This window comes from Mesocricetus auratus, unplaced genomic scaffold (assembly GCF_017639785.1).
Source record: "Mesocricetus auratus isolate SY011 unplaced genomic scaffold, BCM_Maur_2.0 contig_11966_pilon_obj, whole genome shotgun sequence".
Taxonomy (NCBI): domain Eukaryota; kingdom Metazoa; phylum Chordata; class Mammalia; order Rodentia; family Cricetidae; genus Mesocricetus; species Mesocricetus auratus.
This window is the reverse complement of record NW_024432538.1, coordinates 31,308-52,296: the sequence shown is the minus strand read 5'-3', so window position 1 is coordinate 52,296 and position 20,989 is coordinate 31,308. Positions and strand designations below refer to the sequence as shown.

The window sequence follows — 20,989 nt, the reverse complement described above, 5'->3', positions numbered from 1 at the left end:
GGAGGCCCGTGTCCTCTTCCACCACCCCACCACCTTCCGAGAGAGGGGCCCACAGTGTGCCCTGGCTAGCCGGGAACCCAGAGAGCCTCCTGCCTGTCTGAGCTACCAGACTAAAGGTGTGCGCCACTATGCCTGCACCCTCCTCTTGATAGGCATCTTCCTGGGACAGGACGCTGAAGTCACAGGCAGTGGAAAGATAGGCACATGAAGACGGTACCTGAACCCAGGACGGTGGGGCGAGTCTTGGGGGGCCGGGACCCAGTCAGGGAATTGGTGCTACTGCTGCCTCCGCTGCTGGTCCCACCACCTTTACAGGTCAGCTGCAGGGAGGAGTCCTGGCCTGGGATGGAGATGGACTTGGCAGTAGATGGTGGCCTTGGGAGAACAGAGGGGTATGACTAGGGTGCCCGAATCTCAGGACCAGATGAAGACAGGTACTCCAGAGCCTGGAGGAATGAAGAATCTCTCATGGCCCCTCCCCCAGCCCTCCAACAGTCAAGGTAACACTCACGTCTTGAAACAGGGGTCTCCAGAGAGCAGGAACATGCCAATGGTGACCTATTGGTAGAGGAGAGAAATCAGCACTGGCTACCAACATGCAGCCCAGGTCAGCCTCTGGGCTCTACCTGCCAACAGTGAGCCCTGTGTCCTATGTGGAGGACAGAGTGGGCAGCCCAGGGGAAGGAGTGACAAGGTTCACTTGGCGCTTACCACCTGAGTGCAGCTAGTCAGCACCTGCAATTATACATTACAAGTGGACTGTGAGTTCCAGGGGAGCAGAGCTCAAGGAGCCCCACAAGGAATAGGGGATGCCCACAGGGACCACCATGGCAAGCAGCAGCTAGCTGAAAGTTTTTTGTTTGCTTTTGTTTTCTGTAGCCCTGGCTGTCCTAGAACTCACTCTGTCGACCAGGCTGGCCTCGAACTCACAGAGATCCTCCTGCTTCTGCCTCCCGAGTGCTGGGATTAAAGGCGTGCGTCACCATGGCTCGGCAAAAGTTTTTTAAAAATGAAGTGAAATATGCAACCAGTATGGAATTTAGAACCCACTTGCAAATGACTCTGCCAGTGGTCCAAACATGGTTAAGTTTGAACCTTAAAATATGGGCTGAAGCCAAGCCTTGGTGGCGCAAGCCTTGAATCCCAGCACTTGAGAGGCAGAGGCAAGAGGATCTCAGTGAATTCTAGGCCAACCAGGTCTACAAAGTGAGTTCCAGGACAGTCAGGACTATTACTAGAGAAACCCTGCCATGAAAAACCAACCCCCCCAAAAAAGGGGGGAGCAGAGATGGAGTAACAGAACGGGAAAGAAATGCTCAAATCCCAGACCACCAGTGACCTCAGTGTAATGGTGTCATCACAACCTCTGGGCTAGGGATATTTTATGGATCATTTTAATCAGCCACGTAAAAGTCTACAAATAGGTGGCAGACCCCGTTGCAGGTGAGGGAAGCAAGATTAAGGATAGCTGACTTTCCAAAACTTAACAGACAGGATATAGGGGAACTGGCCTTGAACCTGAGGTCACCTGGCTCCAGGCCTCTTCCACTTCCGTGAGTGCACAGACCACTGGGAAGAGTTTCCACTAACCAGTCTGAGCCCTTCCAATTCTTTTTTTCACGTTCTACAGGGTCTAGTGTAATTCCGAATGCCCAGGAATACAAGTAGATCCTCCTGTCTGTCTCCTGAGAGCTGGGATTAAAGGCATACACCAGCACAGCCGGCTATTTTTTATTTTTAGGACAGGGTCTTGCTGGCCTCAAATTCATGATCCTCCTACCCCAACCTGAAATTCTAGGATTACACAGTATGCAACCACATCTACAAGCCTAAACCTATTCTGGTGTTTTTCAAGTTCTGTCGACTACCTCAAGCCTAATTCTGTGCCAGGTACAGCTGGCCACTCCTAGGTCAACTCAGGGTTGGTGTTAGGACAAACCGGTTTTCTCGTCAGACCGTAAAAAAGGGTATGGAAAGGGAGGAAGAGGTGTTCTGGTTCAGACACTTGGGTATTTCTTTTCTTTTTAAGAAGACAAGTTACCAGCTGCCTGAGGGAAGTGAGCTACCTGGGCTTCTGGAAACCTGAGTGGCCAGCAGAACAGGCCTGCCTTGGAGCTCTCAGAGCATATGCCCCAATGGTGCTCATGGGTCCAGAACATCAATTCTGCTCGCCTATACCTCACCAGGTGACAGGAAGTCTCAGAACATGAAGGGCAACAATTAGGAGCTAGGCTGTGCAGTTAAATGACTGGTGGGATTAAGTGTTAACTCTGCTTACGGAGATAGGGTAAATGATGGAACTTCTGTTATGACTCCCTCCTATTCAAACTTGGAGCTAATGACAGACACCACACCCATCAGCTGTGCTTGCTGTGAGGGCCACAAGATAGATAAGGACAGGTATGTGTACAAAGTTCACCTTGACAAAGGCGCCTGACAAACCCTCTGGAAGGCGGGGATCACACCCAACCATGCATGGGAAAACTGAGACCACGACCTAGGGACCCACATCCTCCCAGCATCTCTGAGAACTCCGTTATTTTCTGATGAGGAGCTACAGTTGTTGTCCCTACCCCTTGGGAAGACAGAAGAGACTGGAGGTACCTTGAGGATGGAGTTGTCCTGGCAGGTGTTCTTGGTGTCATACCCCTCCAACAGACAGCAGCGCACGGTGGAGCCTGAGCCTGCAAACTCAGCCAGGTTCAAGTCAGTGAAACCCAGCTGGGAGGGAAAAGAAAACATGGGAGGCTGCAGAGAGTGTGGGTGCTACAGATGCACCAGAGGGGTTAACTTGGGAGGGCGGAGGGGAGGACAGGCTCACCCCACAGCCCCAACAGGCTCACCACCCCACAGCCCCAATTGGCTGTTTCATAACCAGGACTCAAGGACAGGGTCCTGGGTCAGCAGCACCAATGTAACAAAGCAAGGAGCTCACATCCCTGAGTGGCACAAAGCACCCTTTGTATGGAGTCCCAGGGTGCACTAGGGCCAGTGTGCCTGAGACGAAAGGACATTGTTGTTTGTAACACAGACACATTGTTCCCCAGGGAACAAGGCCATGCTGTCAGGAGCTCACAGAAGAGCAGGCAGAGGAGAAGGGAAGGCCCGTGGGAACTTGAGGTAGGGTGAGGTGATACAACACTACAGAGTGGGCGGGACCCCCGGGGGAGGGAAGAGCAAAGAGTCTGACATATGGACTGAGCCCTTCCTCTGTCCTGGTGCTCAGGCTCGTGGGGAGGACTTTCCTCCAACCAGTCTGCACGTATTCCTCTTGAGATGTGTACAGATGAGAGACAGATGGGCAGCACAGACGAGCAGGGCCACAGGGATGAATCGGATGGAATCCAAGTTTGTCTGAATGGAGGAACTGAGGCTGAAGTTGAGAGGATGCCAGGCTTGGGGGTCACCATGACGGCAAACTAACTGGGACATTTACTGTACACCAGTTACATAGAGGTCTCTACTACAGTGTTTAGGGGCACAGGCTTCAGAATCCAAATACTCAGAGGGACCCCGTTTTCCTCTTTTGCATCATAGATAAAGCCCATGGTGAGGCCCTGCTACGGAGCAGCAGGGACAGGTGTGCTGCTTCTGATGTGGGCTGAAGGCTCCTTGGCTGTACACTGGCGGTCCTCACACGCCGACACTTGTACCTTGTCAGCCCCTCCATTGCTGGGCCAGGGCAGGCACACAGAGCTGTGGGCTTCTGGAGCTCTAGCAGTGGGGACGTCAGAGCCCATGCTACCTTGATCCCAGGTACTCCCACAGGGTAAGAGATAGGACAAGGGAAGACGCAGTCCCGCCCATGCTGGGCTGGCCAGGAGTACCCCAGAGAAGAGAGATGGAGGGCAGAGCATGCTCATTCAAAGCTAGGTCATAGTCCCCAATTCTTCCCATAGGAAAGGTTTTACTCCTAGGACTGAAGCCAGGAGGGGGAGTAGGGGTTAGGGCGGAAGGTAAACACAGCTCTACAACAGCAGTGAATGGCTGAATCTATATCACTGCTGCCATTAGGAAGAACACAGAAAGCTGAGGTGACCTGAAAAGATGTGCATGCTAGCCTGGGTAAGGAAGAGGCTCAAGCTGCACACTCTTTACATCAGTCTGAACAAAGGCTGCTTACAAGCAAGCACACGTGCACACAGCGCCCCCTTCCCGTTTCTCTAAGTCATATGCACGCCTACTCAGTTTTGTATGTGCATCTCTTTTCCTTAGAAAATTGTAGCGCGCAGACACACACACACACACACACAACACACACACACACACACACACACACACACAAAGCTGGCTGTGGTTGCACACTGCACACCCCTTTAGTTCCAGCAATTAGGAAGCAGAGGCTGGGTGATCTCTGCTAAGCTCTTTTTTTTGTTTGTTTGTTTTTTGTTTTTTGAGACAGGGTTTCTCTGTGTACCTTTGGAGCCTGTCTTGGAACTCACTGTAGACCAGACTGGCCTCGAACTCACAGAGATCCGCCTGCTTCTGTCTCCCAAGTGCTGCGATTAAAGGTGGGCACCACCACCGCCCGGCTCTGATAAGTTCTTAACCAGCTCCTAGCCCAACCAGTGAAGTCCCAGGAAAGGGAAGAAGGAAGGGAGTGGTGTGAAGCAAGGCCCTCCCTCTTACCTTGGAATAAGCCTTCCCGCCTTTCAGCTCCTGCAGAGACAGAGACACAGAGGGCTTGACTAGGAAATCCTGGCCTCTCGGAGAGCTCCCCAAAGCACCATGAAAACAACACAGAGGGCAGGGGAACAGGCCACATTTCCCCTTGCAGTAGACATGACAGAAAAGGGGCCTAAAACCGCAGGTGGTCAGTCCCACACCCACCCTCAGCTCTGGCTCAGCCACACGAACCCACCTCACCTTGCGCACCGACACTCGAAAGATGCAGGGGTCCAGCAGGCCTGTGGCGGGGTTGGCACTCATCTTACACACAAAGGTGAACCTCTTCCGCCACCGTACACAATTCTCCTGCACCTCCTCCCTTCAGACAGGAGAGATGAACATGGGGCAAGTGAACATGAGCTTAATGTGGAGCATCAACCCCCACTCCAGTCCTATCAGGGACAGGGCAAGGCCCCACTGCCGAGTGTTTTCATAAGACTATGATAACATAATTGTACAAACACACGAAAAGCATGAAACGAAAAACAATCAGCTGGGCAGTGGTGGCGCTCGTCTTGTGAGTTTGAGGTCAACCTGGTCTACAGAGCACGGTTCAAGACAGCCAGGGCAATACAGAGAAACCCTATCTTGACACCCCCCACCCGCTCACCCGCCCTCAATAAAAGAAAAACAAAGAATCAAAGAACACCCACGGGTGAGGAAAGGCTGAAGTAGCCAGCCTTTCAGGGCCACTGCCTGCTGAGCCTCTACTCCTAGCACCATGACCCTGGCTGCTCCTCCACTGCCACTATCACAGCCCCTGCCAGGCTCCTGCTAGACACCTTATGTGACCCTCACTTCAGTCTTCCCATTTACAGATAAGAGGTCAAAGCTCTCACCTCAGTTTGCTGCGTCCACAGCTGGGTTCAGCCAGATTCCTCTAGTGACAACAATAAACATAAAAGCCAATGCTGTATGCTGCTTCCCAGGTGCCAGTCACCATCAAATTACAAAGCCAGGAGTCGCCAGGCGGTGGTGGCACTTGCTTTTAATCCCAGCACTCGGGAGGCAGAGGCAGGTGGATCTCTGTGAGTTTGAGAACAGCCTGGTCTACAAGACATAGTTCCAGGACAGCCTTCAAAGCCACAGAGAAACCCTGTCTCAAAAAATAAAGACAAAACAAACAAACAAACAATAAAGCCAGGAGTCACCACAGCCTGCTCAGAGGGCTAGAGAAAGCCTGTGAGCCACTATCTACAAAGAATCTGACAGTAACAACCCATCTTCTGAAGGAGGTGGCTGTTATTTGATGGGAACTCTGGGGGCAGCTTATCTATACCTCAACCAACTTCTGTGGTGAGCTCAGCAAGATCTAGGGTGGTAGCAGCGCACAGCCCTCCCTCACACCCTGGTAGAACTGGTGCTCAGGCAGGGGCATCCCCGGGAAGGAGGCAGTGTGGGACGGCACCCCCACTCAGTGCGTCCCACCTAACTGGATGGGCAGTCACACAGCTGAGAAGTCACCTCCCCACACCCTGAGTGACCAGGAACAAGGGTTACCCTGCCAGTTTGAGGCTTTGAAGTGAGGGCTGCACTCAGGCCCCTCCTGCTTTTCATGGCAGCCTGGGCAGCTGTGGATCTGTGTCACCCCTTTGAATAGTTGGTGACACTGGGGCTCCAGCAGGCTGGAATCCAGGCTGTCTACCTTCAGAGTAGAACAGAAAACAAAATGCATAGCCAATCTGATAAATAGGAACATGGAAAGCAGGACAGGTGTCTAGAGATGAGTCTCCCAGCAGTGATTCCTCAGCAAAGCTTAGAGTGGAGAGAGGTAGGGCAAGCAGCAGTACAAAGGCCCTGTGAGGACAGACTTGGTGAATGGAAACACCGAGGAGGATAGCCAGTGCGGAGGGAGACCAGTGAGCATCAGCTTGAGTGTCTGAAGCTGTTCGTGGCTGCCTTGCCCACATGGATGTGCTAAGAGGGAAGCAGAGAGCACACACGGGCAGGGAGTAGAAAGGCAGAGAAAATCACTCTTGAGCAACTGAGGCCTAAGCTTGAAAGGGAACAGAACTGGGAACCACTCTGTGAGGACCCCAGTCCCCACCTCCACCCCTCCTAAGAACAGAAGCAGCTGCTGGAGACCTGCAGAAGCAGGAAGGATGGGACTTGAAACGCCCAGGGGAATTAGCATTAGAGCCTGGGAACAAAGGCTGATAACAAACTGCCCACCCCTCTTTTGAGACTGTTATGGGCATACCAGCTAGGAAGCCTGAGGCTCAATTGTGGTTCCCATCAGTCCTGCCAGACCAGGCCAGAGCAAATCACATGAAGCTCTCCCAGGCTCAGGTGACAGGCTTATTCCCTCCTACAGGAAGGTGAGCAGGGCAGAGTTCCTTATTTGATCAGCCTTGAGCCACCCTCCTTTCCCATACGGACTCCAAAAAATCAGTATCGCATGCCACCACCTCTGGGGAAAAGCAGCAGCAGGCAGCCTTTCCAGACCCCCACCCCCAAGGAGTCACAGCAAGGCTGCAATAAACACCAGTAGTGGTCACTTGAGCACCTGCTGTAACCCCATCCCACGATTCAACACAGAGGGGGCTGTTTCTCTGTCCATTTTTTGTAGGAAAATGAAAAGAAGTTCAGAAATGCTTGCACAGCTCACCCAAATTCTAGAGGTACACTCTCAGGCCCAGACCCAAGTCCCTATTGAGGAACAGGGAGGTTCCAGGCAGAGCAGGCATGAGATGGACAAGAACTCAGGCCCACAGGAAGGACTGAGGCTGTCAAAAGGGCAGCCGTGAGTCATTAACTAAAGCACCCACGATGTGCTAGGACCCATCAACTAAAGCACCCACAATGTGCTTTAGTTAATAATATCCTGAATAGTTAATAATGTCCTGAATAGAGAAATGAGCAGAACACAAAGCAGACAGAAATTCCTGCTTTTGAGGGGCTGCTACTTGGACAGCGGTAAGAGACACAGCAAACCCAGGCAAAGCATGTCCTAGTGTTAAAAGGGATGGGAGGAGGCAGACAGTGGACAGTCAAGGGAGACAGTTGTGAGGGAGAGGTGGCCAGGGGAGGTCTTAACAAGAAAGTAACCTCAAACCAAAGCAGCCCTGAGGCAGGGAGTGAGTCACACAGACAAGACGCTGAAGCAGAAACAACAAAGACCCCGAGGCCAATGTGTGTACTGAGGAACAAAACCACAGAGAGGTGGACTCCAAAACAGGTAGGGGGAGAGAGGGAGTCTTGGCCCCAAATTACAAAGGGATCATGTGGGGTGGTAAGATAGGGTGAGCTGGTAAGGCCACGTTAAGCAAAAATAGAAACAAAAACTCCAATGTGAAACCGCTTAGTGGCATTAAGTAGGAAACTGGTAGAAAGGTAAGCTTTTGGGAGGCAGAGGAAGGCGATCTGGGCTCTGAGTTCAAGGTCAGCCTGGTCTACAGAGCTAGTTTCAGGACAGCCAGGGCTACATGGAGAAAAGAAAAGGGGGAAGGAGAGCAGGGCTTAGTGGCTCACACCTTTAGTCCCAGCACTCCTGCCTGGGACAGCAGGAGATGGATCGGGCTACATAATGAGAGCCTGTCTCAAAAAAAGGAAAGAGAGAAGGGAGGGATGGAGGGCAGAACAGCAGGAAAAGCCAGATACACGAGGGCTTCTACAATCACCTCTGATGGTTTCAAAAGGACACATGGGAGATGGTGTGCATAGAAAAATCCAGGTGCCCATGACATCGTATGGCAAATGAAGGCCACCGTTAGGCACTTGAGTGTCTGCAAACTACAGATGAGGATGGAACACAGGACCTTAGGAATGCTAGATAAGCAAGGGTTCTCCTACTGACACACTAAGTCTCCTTCCCTTTCTTTTTTCTCTTGCATTTTTGGTGGTACTGGGAATTGAACCTAAGGCTTTGCACATGTAACTAACTGTTAACATTGGTTGAAAATTTTCACAATGCCTGCCTGGGTAAAGGGAACTAACTCCTCTGAATCCTAGCGTATAGAGAATCATCAGAAGCAGAAAAGCCACTCTAGGGAACAGCAGAAACCCCTCTAACCAGAGTATCAAGGATGCTGAAACTGAGCACCACCTTATACCATTTGCAACCTCAATGGACGGGGAGGTGCTAGGAAGGCAGCGGCTGGGCCTGCAAGGGCACCACAGGCTCATGCATAGCAGTGCCTAATATATACCCCATCCCTCAGGCGCACAGTGGGCCAGCCATGGAAATCAAGACAGTGTGAAAAGACAAATTATACTTAAGATGTAAATAGTGTATATCCCACTCTCTCCCCTGAAAACATGGCTCAGGATGCAGCCAGACAACAGCAAGTGTAAAATCACAAGAATTTAGTGTGCTTAGACCCAGATAACTAACTAAATAAATGGCAAAAACCAAGGCTCAGAGATCACCCCAGCCCAAAAAGGACCAGAACCCTGGACTGCTAGCTCCCTGGACATCTGGCTTATTCATACTGATATGAAAGGACAATGGCCAGAAGTTTCGTCAAGTCTGTTAGATTTCGAGAAGCCAGGTGGTGGTGGCACACAGCTTTAATCCCAGCACTTGGGAGGCAGAGGCAGAGGCAGGTGGATCTCTGTGAGTTCAAGGCCAACCTGGTCTACAGAACTGGTTCAAGACAGGGTTCCAGAACAGCCAAGGCTGCTACAGAGTGAAACCGTCTCGAAAAAACAGGGAAGGAGGGAAGGAAGGAAGGATTTAACTTTAAAGGAAAGGGAAATTAAGCTAGGATGGGTGGTTATAATAAGCAAAGGGATTTGAGCCACAAGTATCTGATTCATAGCCAGGGCCCACCCCTACCACCCTGAGGCACTGCCAAGTGGGGGCATGCTGAGTCAGTGTGGACAATGTGCTATCAGGGTTGGAAGTCAGCTCTTCCAGTCTGGGGTTTCAGGGTGTGCATCCCTGCTTCCCGCTGCCGTTGCCACTGCCAGGGACAGGTAATTAAAGAGGCAAGTTTTGCTTTTAGCTTTAAGAAACACACTTAGATGTGCAAATCCCAGTGAGGCAGGACAAGCCCTTTAACCACTGTGGCCTCTGTGGCACCACACATATATTTGAACTGTCCTAAAATAGAGTAAGCATCCCACAAAACAGTGGTCTCAGATGCTTTGGACTTCCTGGATCTCTCCTGGCTCTAGGACTCTCCCAATCTGACTCCCTGACTGCCTCTGCCTACCCCAGGCCGCCATACAGTTGGACCTGTATCCAACTGTCAAGCAGACCTCTGTGAGGTCTCCACGGAGAGTGGCTGCAGGCACCAGCTCAGGCTGCAGACATGGAATGAACACTGTGAAGGGTCCTGAGCAGAGTGGGAAACATGTTACACAAGAAACAACTGGCAGCTGCCAGTGTCTCTAAAGGGCTACGAGAGCACTCTACAGAGGACAGATGTATGAGGGCAGTGATGGCAGAGTCAGCTGGGTAAAGATGAAAGAAAAAGAAGTCCCCAGCAATAGAATAACACAGGACAGCCTGAAAGGGAGGAGGCGGCGGGCCCACAGCATGAGGCTGTGGCAGTGACCCCCTTCTGTCTGCTCAGTTCAAGTGGGACATAAAGAAGTCCATCAACCTAGTGTCGACAGAGCCACATCTTCCTACCATCTGCCTTGCTGTGTCTTGGGATCAAGAAATGTGGCTGGCCACCATCAGAGTCCCACACTAACGTGGCCCACATCCGTTACCATGGCCTCTTTCCCTAAAGTCCAGGACCGAGCTGGCAGAGTGGGATCTCTACTCTGTGTGCTTCCTGGCCCCTCTACATCAATAAAGCATCCCCCATGTCTTAAGCTTATTCTGTGGGACTCATGGCTCGAGTACAGGACTGAAAGAACTCTCCCATAATCCTGAGGCCTGTGTAACTATCATCCCTGTTCTGCATGTGAAGAAGCTGAGGGCCAGGACGGAACAAACGCACAGGACACCAGCTCTCCCGGCCACGAGGCTCCCCAATCCACCATGCCATTTCAGTTGTTCCTGACCCCTGCAAAGAAGGAAGATATAAGCAGACACCATGGAGGAGGCAAAGGCCTCTTTGGCTCACAACAACCAAGACTACAAAGAGGCCCCAGAGGGCGGGGAACGTGGCAGGTTCTCTGACAGAAATGCAATGTCCCTATTGGGAGTCACCCCAGAGCCTGGCTTCATGGTTCCTAGCAAAGCGCTCACGGCAACAAATACTGTACCTAGCAGCGTCACTGCTTACAAGGTGCAGCAGGGTCCCAGAGCTTGGTGGCCCTGGGTCTCCACCACACAGGCGACAAGGGAGTGACTGCCATGGGAGCTCCCTCATAGCTGTAGGCTGCTAGGAACCCATGGGCCCAAGGGAACTCTCCCCAGAATTGGTGCTATGGGGGAAGCAGGACTAGCAGTTGCCATGGGAGAAAGAAACAAGAAAAAAGGAATCCCAGGGTGACTTAGGAACACCTACAACACTTCACTTTCCCAGACATTGTCATCAGGGGTCAGTTAAAAGGCTCACCAGGAAAGGACACTTGGTGTATAATCCTAGCAACCTGAGTTTTATCCCGACATACACGATGCATGCTCTCAAGCATGCACACACATGTGCAAACACACTCACACACACACACACACACACGTAAATGTAAATGCCCATAGGTACAGTTACCACCACCACTGGCATGCTCAATATGGGGCACTGGACTGGCAGAGAGTTAGGTGCTCGTGTAAATCCTAGCTAAACAGGCATTTCCAGACACAAGTGAGCATACACATGTCTACTAGCCTGCAGGACCACTGGCTGTGCAGGATGAGGATTTTCTTTGTGGCACATTTAGCTGCACTCTGCCAATTAAGAGTTGAACAAACTCCAGGCATGACAAGCTGTCTTGAGACTAAACCAAATAAGCTCCAGCTGAGATGTACTACTAGGGGCCTTGGAAGCCATTCTTCACTCACTTACAGGTAACTCTGATCAGAGAGGTAAACACTTGACAGGACCCCAGGGACCTCCCAGCCCTCGCTGTGCTCCTTGGTCCTGGAGACTTAGTCCTCTGATTCAGCCCACAGGCACCAGAACAAGTTCCATCATCTGGCATCCACTCCTGCTAACCAGCCTGCCCCCCCTGACTTTAGCAACAGCCTGAACCCCCAGGCTTTCCCTGGTTCCTCAAGGGAATGAGTGGTCCTAGTAACGCAATCTATGTTCTGGGCTGCTGAGAGGCAGCCCTGGCCTAAGTGAGAGTCTAATAAGGAAACAATTTAAATCGACAACATCTGTCAGTGCTTTCCCAAAGAGAACGGCACAGCTGCCTGGGGAGGGGCCCACCCCAGGGACCAGCCAAGGCATTTGTCCAGGGGATGTAGGCCAGAAGGGCCAACGTGGCAGCCCAACCGTGTCTGGCTCCTGCTAAGAGTTCAGGGCCACGTGCAGGGGAAACAGTTCCCTACAGTTCAGCACGCCAGTCCCTCCTCCTGTGGTGAGGCAGCAAGGAGTTCCTAGAAGCCAAGCCACTTTGTGCACAACACTGGAGAGCTTGAAGAAGCCCCTCCTTGGGGCCGCATGCTGCCTTTTCCCCTGCTGGCAAGAACCCCAAAAATGGTTCAGGGGTTGACAAAAGGCTGGGAGCACAGGCTGACACTGGCAAGTGACCCACCAGGCACAATGTGGACAAGCTGTACTTCAGAAACCATGCAGCAGAAAGACGGCCGGCGTGAACAGGTGCTCCAGCTTGCTGGGTTAGGAGCATCAGGGTTAGACGCCTGGGTTTGAACCCTGGTATTCTTCAGGCAGGTAACGTGGGGGCTGACTACAAAAAGCCCAAGAGAGGTAGGTGCTGGCATCCTCTACTTACAGACACTGGTGTGTAGCTGTCCATCCCTGCCTTCTACTCCACAGTCAGGGTACGCAGGCAGCTCATGCTACCACCCAGGCAAACGCCTGTGAACCCGACTCTGAAATGGTGCCAACATTCACTATCTTTTGCTTTTTATTGTTGGTGCTAGGGTTGAAATCCAGAACTGAGCCAGGCAGTGGTGGCACACGCCTTTAATCCCAGCACTTGGGAGGCAGGCAGATCTCTGTGAGTTTAAGACCAGATTGATCTACAAGAGCTAGCTCTAGGACAGCCTCCAAAGCCACAGAGAAACCCTGTCTCGAAAAACCAAATTAAAAAAGAAAGAAAGAAATACAGTACTGTGTGCATGCTAGGCAAGAGCTCTACAATGGGTTGCATACTCAAACTCTTGTTAAAGGATCCATAGTAAACTACTGGCTTTAAACCAAATGCAGGTCCAGTCCCATGCACTAAACAAAGGTGCCCCCTGGCTCCTCTTCCCTGGATGTCCTCCTGTACACCAAGTACAAGTGCTTTTCACACGCTGTCTCCCTACTTTCATTTCACAGATCAGGGTACTAACTCTCAGGGAGTCCAGGGACTTGAGGCAGATCGTACAGGAATTGAGGGACAGCCTGTACCCCAAGCTCCAACCCTGCAGGATCCCTGGGAAATCTGCCAACACAGGAGAACCATTCCAGGGCTCAGTGACAGCATGACTGTCTATCATGCCAGAACCATAGGCCCTGTGGCCTCATCCTTTACCACAAGTATTACACAGAAGGGAAGAGCTGGTATTGCAACTGGGCTCATACCAAAGGAGAGACAGTCACAGACTCCATAGTCCATCACTCCCATGTCACAGGCTAGGAGCCCAAGGCTCAAAAGTTCACCTGTCCAAGGTCTACTGACTAGAGGTTTGAGACCTGAACCCATGGCTGTCTGACTCTGGGTGCCCAACACTAATTTCCATGTAAAGGCTAAAACCAGAGGCATGAAGACACAGTGGATGTTACACTGGGATGTGATACCAGCTTCCTCTCCTAAAAGGCAGACTATTAGCACACACTGAGCTGTGGAGCTGGATCTGCTCAGGGAACACCCCTTCCTGTACCCAGCAGACCCACTTGAGAGTCTCAGAGAAACAAAGATGGGTCCAATGAACACCAGGGCTCTTCAAGTCTCAGCCACCATCCTATCTCCTTTCTCATGGAGTTGCTGGCGCCTGGTCTAAACACCGCACACACCTCTGCAGGGAGGGATCTCAGAGGCAGGTGGTCCGGAGGCAGCAAAAACCAATGACCCAGCCTTCTCCCTTGCCCTGGACCCAGGCCTGAAACCCAGCTGTGATGTCCAGAGGTGTGGCAGGTGGCCAGGAATGTGTGACCAGTTCCTGGCTGACTCAGACCTGGGTGGTGTTTGATTCACTCAGGGAGGAGGGAGTGAGAGGAAAGAGGGATTCCTGTCCCTGAGGCCTGGTTCCTGAAACGACTGGACAACAGTCATGGGGACACCTTCACCCAGGGTACCTCCTGTGCACACAGGACGGGGTCTACACATGGGGTAGGGATCAAGCAAGGCCTCTCCCACGGCCAAGCTCCCAGAGGGAGGAGGCTGGGTATCTGTATACTCACTGCTGTCTCTTGTCCTCAAAGACAGCGCTGAGGGTCTGACAGCTGAAGGAGAGATCTTTATACTCTATTTCCATAGTCAAGTCTTCTCATTCTTCTTCCAGATAGGGGCTTCCCAGATGTGGCTGCCCCTTGTTCTCTAGAGTCTGTGGGGCCAGGGACCATCATTACTGCATCTGCTACCCAGGGGTTCCCGAACACAAAGCATTACCCATTACTCTGAACTTCTGAGGTGACAAGATAATCAGGAGTCATTTAGCCAGTCACCTTTCTTCACAGCCAGGCACTGACTCAGACCTGTTTTTCCAGCTGTCCTCAGCAGCTACCCAAGATTCCAACCACAGGACAGAGGGCTCAGGGTCAGACAGGACCATGAGGGCCTGACTCACAGGGCTCCACCCCCTCAGTGGACACCTGAGGCCCTGCAGACTTGAAGACCGATCCTGGGCCCCACACAACAAGAATAACCTTGTCCTTCTTGAACCACAGTGCCTCTGAACTCTATCTACTCAAGTGCCATCATGGGTCTTGCCTTGGGCCCTTTTGTTCAACAGTGTCATGTGATGGGTCCTTGTGTGATAATGGCTGTTACAGAGGATGCCTTCTGAAACCCAAAGTCCCAAGCAGTCCACCCGACTTGTGGCCCAGGCAGAGGTTAAGAGCACTGGCTGCAGCTGGGCGTTGGTGGCGCACGCCTTTAATCCCAGCACTCGGGAGGCAGAGGCAGGCGGATCTCTGTGAGTTCGAGGCCAGCCTGGTCTACAAGAGCTAGTTCCAGGACAGCCTCCAAAAGCCTCGGAGAAACCCTGCCTCAAAAAATCAAAAAAAAAAAAAAAAAAAAAAAAAAGCACTGGCTGCTCTTCCAGAGGTTCTGAGTTCAATTCCCAGCACCCACAGGTAGCTCACAACTGTCTGTAATTAGATCTGGCACTCTCTTCCAGCCTGCAGGCATATATGCAGACAGAACACTATATACATAATAAATAAATAAAATCTTAAAAAAAAAAGAAGGCTGTCTTACCTGTACCCATAATGGGCACAGCTAGCCTCACAACCAGATACAATTGTTTCCCGTTATCCTTTTAGCAAACACAGCCCCCATGAGAGCTGCTGAGCTCAGGGTACATCTCTTGAGACTTAGTGGAGCACATCAGTTAAAGACTCACCCCAAAGACAGTGTGAGAAGCCAGATGTAGTGATGCACACCATCTATCCCAGCACTTGAGAGATACAGACATGCAGGCGGCTCTCTGTGAGACCCAGGCCAGCCTGGTCTATATAATGAGTTCTAGGTCAGCCGGGGTTACATAGTGAGGCCCTGCCTCAAAGCCAACAAAAGGTGAGGGTTTGGGTTTGACGTAAGCTTAGTAGCAAAACCCCAACCCCTCTATGCTCCGCACTTCTCTGAGATGGGTAGACCTGATGGTCTCTTCCTGCTTATGGGCCTCAGGCAGAGACCACAAGTGTCACGGCCAGGGCAGTGGCTCAGCTCTAATCATACTTGTTCCAACAGGTGAACCTCAGGAAGAGAAAGGAGCAACAACTGGAGGAGAAAGAAGAAATATGACCCTTTCCTTGTATGCTTCCAGCCCCGGGTCCCCTCAAGGACTGCTCTGAATTGAAACTAGCCACATCAGTTTTCACTGAACATGTGCTCTGAGCCAGAAGCCACGGTGGGTAGTAACAGGTTCACCATGGCATCCAGGTACCATGGAAGAGTTCATTTACCCATCACAGGCAAAGTCCTGATACACAGTGGTCTGGTGGCAACCTCAGGAGCCACCAGCATTCAAAGTGCTAAACTCCGGAGCCTGGAAGCCCTCCCTGCTCTGCTGGGGCTGTGAGTGGCAGAAGGAAAATTCCCAGCCCAAGAAGACTGCCTGCAGTTGCCAAAATGAACCACTGCCTGTACACAAGAGCGATACTCTTCGGGTTGGAACGGTTCAGGTTGGCTTACCAGAAAGAGCCAGGAAAAATCCCAAAGATCAACTTCAGATTTCCATGCACCCTTGTGTCTGTCTTGAAAGCTTTGGTGCCCACCTAGAGCCCAGAGGTAATGGCATCAAGGCTCATTTCTGCAGCAGAGACATGCAGCTCACAAGTCCTCAGAGAGAACATACTCACCTAACAAAGCCTAGGCACAATTCTGGAGGCCTAAGAGGCCCTAAAGATATGGCTGGCCCCAACTCCACCAAACACAACCTCATCTTTTCCAAATCAGAACATTTTGAACTCTGCATAAGTATCATCATGGACCCTTGCCTTGGGCCTTCTGTCTATGTTTCCTGTTCACGGTGGCTGCTGCAGAGGATGGCTCCCGCTTTGAACTGGTCTGTGACAGTGACTAGGAAGATACCCTTCTTGGCTTAACACAATTGCCCTCCTGTAACTGGAAGCCCTAGGCTGTCTGCCTTACTACTGCTATCTTTGGTAATTCTAAAGAACAAGTCTGGGGCCTAGAGAGATGGCTCAGCAGTTAAGAGCACTGGGTGTTCTTCCAGAAGACTAGGGTTCAATCCCCAGTAGGCACATGGATATTGACAACAATCTGTAACTATAGTTTCAGTCTTTTGGCTTCCATGGGCACTGTGCACACATGGTGTACAGACTTAGATGAAGGCAAAACACTCATATACATAAAAATAGTAATGAACTAAGCAATAAATCAAATGCAAGTCTGAGCCAGGTGTGATGGCACATGCCTTTAATCCCAGCACTGGAGAGGCAGAGGCAGATGGATCTCTGTGAGTTCGAGGCTAGTCCAGTCTGTAAAGACAGGACAGCTGTTACACAGAGAAACCCTATCTTGAAAAACAACAATAACAACAAAACGCTACTCTTCTCCCACTACCAACCTCTAACCCTATCCACCCTAAACTCTCATCACTTCAAGAGCTGTTCAGCACTGTCTGAATTCATTTTCCACAGGTGGGATCCTACAGAGGTACAGACTGTATCCTCATGGTTCCAGACACATAAGGTGACCAGGAAACTATCATGGAACAACCCAGGGGAAGTATAAGACACAGGTGCTGCCTGTACACGTCTGCAGAGTCCAGCCCTGCAGACAGGAAGTGGTGGGAGAGGAAGGCACTTCACATGTAAATGGGACCCAGCTTCCGGTCCTCCTGATACAGTTGTGCACTTCCTCTCTTGGCAGGTTTAGCTGTTAGGAGATGCCAGGGCCTGGTCATGTGCTGATCAGGTAACCTTGATTTTGAGCAGTTCTCCTGCCCTCAAGTGAGTACCCTCTAGAAGAGGAAACAGTCTGCAAAAAGCAAGTCCTTGGCCACAGTCACAGAGTAATTCATCAGCTGCAAGATCCAATGGCAGTGCAGAAGCTTACTGTCTTCCTCCTAAGCCAGCACAATCGATATCCTCTGCAAGGGGTATACTCAGCTCAGCCAGTGGGCTCTTGGCTGCATCTCAACTGCAATCTTTAAGCCAGCTGCCCAGTATATGGGTAAGGGTTCCTCCTGACACAGACAGATACTTTGGGAACTGGGGGGTTGGGGGGGACAGGCTTGGGCTTAGCAGCTGGCAGTAGCTACCACATAGTCAACACCAACAACCACATTGGTTCAGAGCCAGGAGGGAGAAGTTCCAGCCTGGGACAGCGCCAACACACAGCAAGAGGCCCAAACACTAAAGATGCAATGGAGGCTTTTCTGGCTTTGAAGGGCCAGTCTGGGGAAGGAGCTAGACACAATGAATAGGGGCTGTAACACCTTGAAATGAGGGGCTACAACAGAAACAAGGCCAACAGGCCCTGGGAGACCTCCTCCCAGAAGTGGCCATTAGGCTGAGCAGTAGATTCATGAGGAAAAGCAGGGTAAGGAGGCTGAGGAAGAGCAGAGAAACCAGATAAACAAGGGGCAGGACGTCAGCCACTTAAAGACCTTGGGTTCTCTCATCCACCCCACCCTACCAGGAGGGTTACAGCTAGTGCCTGCACCTCTCTGTGAGGGGCTATCTGCGTGTCTGCGAGGGCCCCTGAGCAGTGTTTCAGCAGAGCAGGGCTAAGTTGACGGGGAAGAGAAAGTACGTGGACCCTACTGCAAACCCCACTAGACCCTGAGCTCAAACACTAGGGTACTCCATACTGGCTCCGCCTCTGCTGAAGGCAAAGGAGCAAGTCTGAGCAATAGGCATCCTCTCTAGGGAGCATCACAGTGGTCCAGACCCCCAAGGGAGTGCCAGCTACTAGGAGGCATACCACTTGGCCCAGAGGGAACAGGACAGAGTATAACACAGTGTTCCCACTGTGGACCAGAAGCCAAGTTGGCATTCCAGCAAGCACTGTTACTACATCCTCCAGCCACAGCAGCCCTGTTTCAAGGCAGGCTCATGAAAGAGGCTAGCGGGTTAAGGCCCTTGTTGAAGCTATAGGCAGTGAATTGCAGGCTGGGGTATGGAGGAGGGGAAGGCAAAGTCAGTTCCTATTAGCAGCGCTTCTTCCAGATGCCCCTGAGACAAGGTGACTGCTGGCCCAATCAACAGCTGGGCAGAATGGGGTAAACGCAGTCTCAGGTCTATAATCAAGAGCTCTTCTAAGCCACGGGTACCAAGATACTCAACGCAAAAAGACCACAAGTTTGCAACCACAACCCTCTGATGACACTTAGGCTAGGTACAAGCTGGGAAGCTTTCAAACTACAAAAACAGTCTGATCTTTGAGGAGCCAGCAGGCCCAGAGCACCTCTAGGACTCGGGGACAAGTCTAATGTCCCTATAATCCAAAGCACTCACCAGGAGAAGTAGATAAAGAGGAACTATATGCCCCCCATTCCACCTTAACTCTAGGCCTCTCCCTTTCTCACACTTGTCCTTGGCTCCCTTATGCCACATACCAAGTCCCTAGGTCCCTGAGATCTGGAGGCAGACCTACTAGCCAGCATCCGGATGCACGCACCGGCAGGGCCCCTTGAGAGCAAGTCAGGGTTTCCAGGTTCTGACAAAGCAGGGCTCCAAGTCACTCAGAGCCTCCCAGCCACGCCCAGGTAAACAGGGCCTACAGACAAGCAGTGTTACTGCTGCCAAGAAGCCCCAGACAAGCAGGAGCTCCAAGCCAAGAGCAGGCCTTGGGGAGCAGGCCTTGGCTCCACACAGCCAGATCTCCCTCAGGTCAGGGCTACTACCAAGCTGCCAGGCAAGCTAAGGCACTGCCAAGGTGGCACATGCCAACAGTGTAGCCAGTTGGCAGCAAAGGCCTCAAACAGGCTGGAAAGCTTCTTACCAGCACTACCCGCAGCATGATCTGACTTCAGAGTCGGGTGACCTGCACAGAACCTAGCTGCCCAGCCACCCTTCCCTTTCCTCTGCCAGGGGGGTTTCTTACCATAGGTCCTCTGGCCCCTGTGCTTACACGGGAAAGGCCACCCGGAGGGCCTCAGGAACCCAGCTGACAATAAGAGACAGAGTAACCAGAACATGCCAAGCATCTAAGAGTATGCTGTGGGGGGAAGGAAGAGCCCTCAAAACCCAGGTAAGGAGGCAGTTACAAAGCCCCTTGTGTCGAATGCTACTTTGTAGCACTCTTGTCTGATTTCCCACTTAAAGTAAACTGAAAATCGGGACATAGGCGTTAGTTTCCAGGGCGCCTTTGCCCGGCCACTATGTCCTGGCACCCTCAAAGTATGGGGCCATGCCTTTAGGATAAGGAACCTTCCTGCCCATTTTGCCCTTTACCCTCTCCAGTCTGTTCCCTCTTTTCTCTCTGCCTGCTACCCCTCTGCCAGACTAGGCCAAACTGCCCAGTCTTTACCAGCACCCAAAAGCCATCATCTTCATTGGTTAGATGATGTCACACTGTTCCCCTGCCCCTTGACTAGAAACAGTTCCAGTCAGGCCATCTTCCATCTTTATTTTCTCTAGCACCTTAACTCTTCCCACACCCCAATCCCACCTTGCCCAGACATGCCTTCAAACCAGGGGCTTCTCCACAGCTCTTCCCCATCTTCAGCCTGATCCCTCTCAGCTTCTGGGAGGCCTCTGAGTGTTGCTTCCCCGGGAAGCCCTCTCTGTGGTGATGGCATGCTTACCATGAGACAGTGAACTAGGGGCAAGGGTGAGAAGACTTGAGGGAAAATGAAGATGGACAGAGTCTGAACAAAAATATCTTACCAACTGGTCTGCCAGGGCCCACTGGGATCCTCAAGGACCTGCCCCAGACTAGCCCGGCCTACTAGGCCTACAGCCACCACCGACCTAGGAGCTGACAACTCCCTAGTCCTGCTCACCTCTGGAAGCCAGCCAACAGGGAAGAAGAAAAGACCCGTGTCTGCTAGCTCCCTCCTACCTTTCCAATCTGTTCAGTCCACAGCACCCCTATTCCGAGCAGGACAATTCCTTACCCAGTTTAGGGGTTCTCCTGTATCTTCACAATGCTAGACAATCCTACCAAGCTGTCCCAGAACAGGCCTTGCATGGCTGTGGATCCAGCAGCATTCTACAGCTTTTTTCAATGAGGGAGGCTAAGAGGCAGGGCTGGAACCCAGGCCAAACTTGAGGCTTGGATGATGAACAAGCAAGCCTGTCTGCCGGCCCCAGAGCCAGGGTCTGGACCTTAGCACAAGGCCTCTGGATGCAGAGCTAACTCTTCCGAGGCCTTCCTTCATGTTCAGAGGATCCCAAAGGCACTCTGAGTGAGTACTCCTACATGATGGGCACGTGACTGTGCCCACAGAAGGCAGGCAGTGCCTGTGTGGTAAGCAGCCAGGCTCTATTTATAAAAATAAAACCCCGCTGAAGGCCCACTGAAGACTCAAAGCTGGCCCAGAAGAAAGGACAAGGAAGGAGGGCTCTTCAAGTCACAGTCAGCTCCTCAGACAGCCTGGCACCCAAGCATAGAGCAGGAGGTGGCCTTGCAAGGGATCTTTCTTCTCCTGGCTAACCCACCTTCTTAGTGGGCTGGC

General features: G+C 51.8%; 1 protein-coding gene and 1 long non-coding RNA gene across 2 annotated transcripts in view; one reads left to right on the top strand and one right to left on the bottom strand.

Annotated features, from left to right (window-relative positions):
• Positions 1 to 20,989, bottom strand: part of LOC121138361 (protein FAM102A) — a 31,146-nt gene that overhangs the window by 6,015 nt on the left and 4,142 nt on the right. Inside the window, exons 2-6 of the mRNA XM_040741074.1 lie at positions 4,867 to 4,987; positions 4,630 to 4,659; positions 2,605 to 2,721; positions 512 to 558; positions 218 to 375 (exon numbers count right to left, since the gene is read on the bottom strand). Of these exons, the coding sequence (XP_040597008.1) occupies positions 218 to 375; positions 512 to 558; positions 2,605 to 2,721; positions 4,630 to 4,659; positions 4,867 to 4,987 (473 nt within the window). The remainder of the gene's footprint in view (positions 1 to 217; positions 376 to 511; positions 559 to 2,604; positions 2,722 to 4,629; positions 4,660 to 4,866; positions 4,988 to 20,989) is intronic.
• On the top strand, positions 2,744 to 10,434 carry LOC121138362. Its single transcript, XR_005875420.1, has 2 exons — positions 2,744 to 3,120; positions 10,188 to 10,434. It is a non-coding gene; the product is annotated as an uncharacterized LOC121138362 (long non-coding RNA).